This window comes from Halichoeres trimaculatus, unplaced genomic scaffold (genome assembly GCF_033239565.1).
Source record: "Halichoeres trimaculatus isolate MK-OKI-2021-1 unplaced genomic scaffold, fHalTri1.1 fHalTri1_scaffold_227, whole genome shotgun sequence".
NCBI lineage: Eukaryota > Metazoa > Chordata > Actinopteri > Labriformes > Labridae > Halichoeres > Halichoeres trimaculatus.
The window spans coordinates 315,001-322,500 of NW_027437222.1; the positions used below are offsets into that span (position 1 = coordinate 315,001).

The window sequence follows — 7,500 nt, forward strand, 5'->3', positions numbered from 1 at the left end:
GCCTCCACCCAACTCTACATCCCTGACTTCAACCTGGCTTTAGATATGAACTCTGGCCTCCAGCTCTAGTGGCCAACAGAGGAACTACAGGTTTATGCACTTCTGTGTTTGCATCGTTTCTCTAAACCAGAAGTCACTCCTTCATCATTTTTAATCAACGTGTTTTCATTCTCTAAATTCTAATCCAGGTTAAAAAAAAAGGTAAAACAACATTTATAAAGGTTGGAGCTCCGTGCTAAGCTAACTGCTAACACACACTCTGTATGTCATCACGTCTGACGGCTCGGCGTGCGTCAGCTTCAGCTGCAGGAGAAACTCAGAGCACTGAGATGTTTCAGCTCCAACATCGACAAAACAAACTCCTCTGACCTGGAGGTCAGGCTCAGGACGAACTGTGGGTTCTAACTCCACTCCTACCACCTCCTACCACCTCCTACCACCTCCTCCAGCCTCCTACCACCTCCTACCACCTCCTCCAGCCTCCTCCAGCCTCCTAAAACCTCCTACCACCTCCTACCACCTCCTCCAGCCTCCTACCACCTCCTACCACCTCCTCCAGCCTCCTCCAGCCTCCTAAAACCTCCTACCACCTCCTACCACCTCCTCCAGCCTCCTCCAGCCTCCTCCTGCCTCCTACAACCTCCTACCACCTCCTACCACCTCCTCCAGCCTCCTACCACCTCCTACCACCTCCTACCACCTCCTCCAGCCTCCTCCAGCCTCCTCCTGCCTCCTCCTGCCTCCTACAACCTCCTACCACCTCCTACCACCTCCTCCAGCCTCCTCCAGCCTCCTCCAGCCTCCGCGACGCTTCTCTGTCCATGAAATGGATCCTCCTCTCATCTCTCTGTCTCCTTCCTTCTCTCCTTCCTTCTCTCTGTCCTTCTGTCCTTCTCTCCTTTCTTCTCTCCTTCCTCCTCTCCTTCCTCCTCTCTGTCCTTCTGTTCTTTTCCTCTCACCTGTTCAGTCACTCCCCCTCCTCCTCCTTCAACACCTCCTCTCCTCCTGCTCCCTGCTCTGTCCTGCTCAATGGAAGATTAAACCTCGTCTCTTCCTCCATCTTTAATCTCCTCATCTCCTCCTGCCTCAGCGCTCCCTCCTTCCTCTCTGATAATCCTTTCACACCTTCATCACCCTGATGGAGGAGACGCGCTCCTCTTCCTCACAGAGTCTACCTTTCTGTCTACCCCCCCCCAGGTTGGTGTCCAGCTGCAGTGACTCCTCCTCTGACTCCTCCTCTGACAGACATGACACACACACACACACACACACACACACACACACACACACACACACACACACACACACACACACACACACACACACACACACACACACACACACACAGGGCAGAGGGTGGAGGAGGAACTTACTGTGGTGGTGTTGGAGCTGTAGGGGTCTGTGTTTTTGTCTGCAGAGAGCACACACACAGAGACTCAGTCATTAACAGGGAGGATGGTGTGATGTGTGTGTGTGTGTGTGTGTGTGTGTGTGTGTGTGTGTGTGTCTCCTACCTGTGAAGCTCATGTACTTCTGGCTGTTGCTCGTCTCCTTCGAGTCGTAAAACTTCAACACGTCGAGCACGGCCTGAGGGTTCTTCTTCTGCTCCAGCTTGGTGATGTTGGAGGTCTGCAGGAGGCGCGCCCATTGCTCCGGCATCCCCTACACACACACACACACACACACACACACACACACACACACACACACACACACACACACACACACACACACACACACACACACACACACAGAGGAGGTTATTGAATTTAATGATATTTTTCTGTTAGTGTGATCAGATTATTTGCCCCACGGCAGCGGGTGGAGACAGCAGTGGGTGGAGACAGCAGTGGGTGGAGAGACTGCAGCGGGTGGAGAGTCTGCAGCGGGTGGAGAGACTGCAGCGGGTGGAGACTGCAGCGGGTGGAGACTGCAGCGGGTGGAGATGGAGCGCGTGCTGCTGTGGTCTCTCAGGATTTTAAACAAACATTTGATTTTTGTGATTTTCCTGAAAATAAGAGCGTTAGTGCTTTTGCTGACACTCTGACATTTCTGTATCTGCCAAAACGCTGTGTCCTCCTGACCAGCAGGGGGCAGCTCAGGGAGTGGACACATTTGGAGTCTCTTTGTGGAGTCTAAACGTAATCCACCTGGCGTGTGAAAACATGAATGAAGTGGCGGTGAACACGGTGAATTGAGGGCAAAAAGAGTTTTCAGAGTCAAACTCAGGTTATTAAATATGAAGCCAATGCAGGAGTGTTAGACTGCAGTTCCTGGAGTGTCCACTTGAGGCTCGCTGCAGAATCAGCAGGATCCACATAAACAACAAGTCAAAACGTCTCATCTCTGTACCTGCACACACTGTGAGATGGTTTTATGTTTTTAGTCATTAATCATGAGTCCTGCTCAGATAAAGGGGGGGGGGGGTCTACACACAGACCAGGTCTGAGTCCCACAGACGCAGCATCCGCCCCTGAAGACCATCCCTGTCCTCTTTATGCAGAGATCAGAGGACGGAGGTGGACTCATGCTGGGAGAGCTGCAGCAAACAGATCTGAGACCATCAGTCCTGTCAGTCCATCAGAGACTGTCTGCACCCCACAGACCCAGAGGACTGGATCTCAGAGAGTCTCCTGGTCTGTGGTCTGATCCATGGGCTCCGGGGTCAGTCTCTGAGTTGGTTTCATGTGTGTTTGGTGTTTTGTTCCTGGTGTGAGCTTCTGTTGCTAACACACAGTAAAGGTTTTCAGTCCAACCCTAAAACAGGACGTCACAGACTTCACATCCTCAGCATTTAAAAACTGGGGGTTAAAGGGTTAAATGGATTTCCTCTAGTGGACACATGAGGAACTGCAGTTTCCCTTCATCTTCATTTTCCAGCTCTTTGATAAAAGTCTGAGTCAAATCTTTAACCTGATTCATCACTTCAGTGTTTTTTTCCTTCTGAGTTTAAACTTTCAGCTTCAGTTTGTTGATGCAAAGATCTGAGCCTGAGACGGTTTGAGCGTCTGCCGACGCCCGCCACACAAACTCCTGTGTCCTCAGGTCCTCAGAGTCCTGGTCTCATGTGGTCTGTGTTAGTCCAGCTCCATCAGCACATGGACAGATACTCTGCACCTCACCGTCTTCACCATGACGGGCTGGGCGAGTGTCAGGAGGGCAGAGCATCAGCACAGCAGCATCACTGTAGCGTTAACACAGCGTCACTGCAATGTTATCGTAGCATCACTGCAACATTACCGAGCGTCACTGCAACATCACCACAGCATCGCTGCAACTTTACCGCAGCTTTAGTTACCAGAGCGTAACCAGAGTGTAACCGGAGTGTACCGCATCATAACAGCAGCATTATAAGAACCATTTTTACCACCAACACTGAGGCTCAGATGAAACAGGAAGAGACTGCAGATAGAGGACAACACACACACACACACACACACACACACACACACACACACACACACACACACACACACACACACACACACACACACACACACACACACACACAGTCAGGTCTCTTCAGGAGTTTCAGTCTCGTCATATTTCTTCTTCTTCTTCTCCTTCCTCAGAAACTGGGTCACATCTCCTCTTCCTCCTCTCTCTCCACTCGTTTGTCTGGGTCAGTCCATCACACACACACACACACACACACACACACACACACACACACTGTCTCTCTAACTTGCAGCTAAACGAGCTCGGTCAGGCGGATCAAGTGAGTCAGTGAAACAAGGCGTCTTTGTCTAATGTGATTATTTAAAAAAAGGTTCATTTGCCAAGTATGTGTGCTGCTTACACACACACACACACACACACACACACACACACACACACACACACACACACACACACACACACACACACACACACACACACAAACACACACACACACACACACACTTACAGTGAACTCCCCGGTAACAGCATCAAAGCCCACGTGGATGGTGTGCTCGAAATCAGATGGCAGAGAAATCTCTGGACGCTCCTTCTTCTTATAGGCTGGAAGAAAAACAAGGACAAACAGGAAACGGCTGAAAATAACGTCTCTGATCAACAGGAACCAAAACAAATCTTCATGAGGAAGATAATCAAACTGATGGTTTCACTTCAGACTTTAGCTCAGAGAAATCTGAGTCAGACAGAGGAGGCTCAGAGCCTGAAGACCAGGCTCCAGTTACACTCGGTTAACTTCCTTAAAGTTCAAAAACAGAAAAACAGGATTCACTCAGAGAAGAGCAGAGGAGCAGGAGGTCTGTTTCTACGGGAGTTTCCAGGAAACCAGAGGAAGAGGAAGAGAGGAAGAGTCAGAGAGGAAGAGTCAGAGAGGAAGAGTCAGAGAGGAAGACTCAGAGAGGAAGACTCAGAGAGGAAGAGTCAGAGAGGAAGACTCAGAGAGGAAGACTCAGAGAGGAAGAGGAAGAGAGGAAGAGGAAGAGAGGAAGAGAGGAAGAGTCAGAGAGGAAGAGTCAGAGAGGAAGACTCAGAGAGGAAGACTCAGAGAGGAAGAGTCAGAGAGGAAGAGTCAGAGAGGAAGACTCAGAGAGGAAGACTCAGAGAGGAAGAGTCAGAGAGGAAGAGTCAGAGAGGAAGAGGAAGAGAGGAAGAGGAAGAGAGGAAGACTCAGAGAGGAAGAGTCAGAGAGGAAGAGAGGAAGAGTCAGAGAGGAAGAGGAAGAGAGGAAGACTCAGAGAGGAAGAGTCAGAGAGGAAGAGTCAGAGAGGAAGACTCAGGATCAGGATCAGGATCAGGATCTGTTTTTCAGATCCAGATTACTTTGACCTCAAACTCCATTTTTAGACCCAAACATTTCTGATTTTATCTTCCTATGCTCCAGTTGGTGTCCTCTCTGATCCCTGTCCCCCTTTGGTCTGGTCTGGTCTCCTCTGACGGGTTTTGAACCCTCACATTTCCTCATCCTGATCGATCTGTTCGTTTACAGACGTCAGTTTCCACAGAGATCAGAGCTGGAGCTGGAGCTGGAGCTGTCACGCTCAGGCCTACGATGATAACCCTGGACCTGGACCTGGTCTCATCTGGGACCAGTTCTGAGCAGCACCCTCTGCGTAAAGGATCAGGTCTTAGCTCCACTTTGACTCACCTAACGTGGCCTACTCAGAGACACATGAGAAGAAATAAGAAGCCTCTGCCTCTCGTCACGAGCTCCTCGTTAGATAAACAGGAGTTTCCTCAGCAGGCTTCAGGGAAAGTTCAGAGGGGTCTTGGTGGATCTGGTCTCAGCTCTGACACATTAAGGTCAGACCGGCCAGCGCTGCTCTGATGATCAGAGGGAGGAGACTCACAGCAGGTCTGTGTGTGTGTTTAACTCTGATGGAGTTTCATCTGATCATGAAAACATCGACCCAGCGTTTCACTTTAACTCTGTTAATCTGAAAGAAGCTGAAACTGGACTCCTCGTTACTGGATCATCCGTTAAACCACAGCTGGGACTGAAAACCAGGATTTCCTGAGAACCTAAAATAAAAAGATCTAAACTTCCCAGAGACCCAGAAACACCAGCTGCTGTTGGAGCTCACGCTCTCTCTCACTCACTCTTGTCGCCTCCTCCGGTCAGGATGAACCTGATGGAGCGGTCCTTCTTCTTCTTGTCCTCCGGGTTTGGTGGGAGGGGCTTGGAGCCGTGGTTGAGGGGGGCGGGGTCCTTGTTGCTGGAGCCAATCATGGTGCTGGTGTTCCTCATGGGCGGAGCTGGGGGCTTGTCCTCGACCTCCCCATTATCAGACATCTTCAGCTACGCTGCAGCAGGCCGCTCCTGCAACAACCAATCACAGAGGAGGAGGGTAAGAGGCAGGGGAGTCAACCAATCACAGAGGAGGAGGGTTAGAGGCAGGGGAGTCAACCAATCACAGAGGAGGAGGGTTAGAGGCAGGGAAACCAACCAATCACAGAGGAGGAGGGTTAGAGGCAGGGGAGTCAACCAATCACAGAGGAGGAGGGTTAGAGGCAGGGAAACCAACCAATCACAGAGGAGGAGGGTTAGAGGCAGGGGAGTCGACCAATCACAGGCTAACCTTCAGCAGTCAACATGAAAACTCAAAGAGTGTGAAGATTGTTCTGTGTTTCATGTTGTTTTACAGTTTCTACACTTTCATTCATCAGACCCTGACTGAAGGAAAAACTTAGTGTCACCATTTGCTGCGGGTTTTTGAGCAGCAGCTGTTGCCGTCAGGAGCAAGGAGAAGGTTTGGAAGAAGTTTAGCTTCAGTTATGACAGACATCAAATTCTGACAGCACCACACAGCAGGGCAGGATACTACATGGTGTGGTACGATGTGACGCCATTTAATGCAGTGCCATAAGTACGGTACAATACGGGACGGTACGGTACGGTACGGTACAGTATGGTACGGTACGGTACGGTACGCTACGGTACGGTACAATACAGTACAGTACGGTACGGTACGGTACAGTACGGTACGGTACGGTACAGTACGGTACGGTACAGTATGGTACAGTACGGTACAGTATGGGACGTTACGGTACAGTACAGTATGGTACGGTACAGTATGGTACGGTACGGTACGGTACAGTATGGTACGGTACAGTATGGTACAGTACAGTACAGTACGGTACAGTATGGTACGGTACAGTATGGTACGGTACGGTACGGTACGGTACAGTATGGTACGGTACGGTACAGTACGGTACAGTATGGTACGGTACAGTATGGTACGGTACGGTACGGTACGGTACAGTATGGTACGGTACGGTACGGTATAGTATGAAGTGTGTTGTGTTGCAAAACATTGGGTTGCATTAAGATGTGATGCAGTGAGATGTAGTGTAGAGGAGTGTGAAGCAGGGTGGAGCAGGGTGGAGCAGAGTGGAGCAGGGTGAAGCAGGGTGGAGCGTCGGGATGTGGCTCTGATACATAATGAACCAGCAGAGGGTGGTGTTGTGCAGAGTGGAGGGTTTTCCATGAAACCATGAAAGGTGAATCAATCTGATCTGATACAAAATGAAAAATCTAAATCTCCCGGTCAGTCGCAGTAAACTGCAAACCACCACGAAAACATAAAAACAAACAGAAGAAGCACACAGGACGTCAGAACACGCCTCCACCAGGAGAAGTTAACCACACAGGGAGAAATGAAACCGTGAGTTCATCAGAAAATTAAAGACGAAGATTAACGAGAGAAACCACAACACACAGCTGGGCGAACAGACGGACGTTAGTCACTGATTTTAACCACAACACACTCATCCAAGAATACACATACGCACACACACACACACACACACACACACACTGTAGGAGCTAACCTGCTCTGCTGAGTGCTCCCACAAGGAGGCGCTATTTGGGTCAAAACTTCTCAGGTAAACACCAAAACCTGCTGGTCTCAGAGTTTGGTCTCACCTGAGGGAGACCAGTTACCTGTCATCCATCAGGTCTCACCTGACGGAGACCAGTTTCCTGTCATCCATCAGGTCTCACCTGACGGAGCGTCTGACCTGAGCAGAGGAAGCAGCTCTGTGGTT

The 7,500-nt window shown here is 50.1% G+C and overlaps 1 protein-coding gene across 3 annotated transcripts in view; it reads right to left on the reverse strand.

Annotated features, from left to right (window-relative positions):
- LOC141786570 (serine/threonine-protein kinase PAK 1-like) overlaps window positions 1–7,500 on the reverse strand; it is a 52,448-nt gene that overhangs the window by 14,680 nt on the left and 30,268 nt on the right. For all 3 annotated transcript variants that reach the window (XM_074665176.1, XM_074665177.1, XM_074665175.1), the window contains 4 exons: window positions 5,554–5,773; window positions 3,908–4,002; window positions 1,515–1,662; window positions 1,374–1,411 (listed from right to left, as the gene is read on the reverse strand). In XM_074665176.1, coding sequence (XP_074521277.1) covers window positions 1,374–1,411; window positions 1,515–1,662; window positions 3,908–4,002; window positions 5,554–5,746 — 474 coding nt within the window. In that variant the 5' untranslated portion in view covers window positions 5,747–5,773. The remainder of the gene's footprint in view (window positions 1–1,373; window positions 1,412–1,514; window positions 1,663–3,907; window positions 4,003–5,553; window positions 5,774–7,500) is intronic.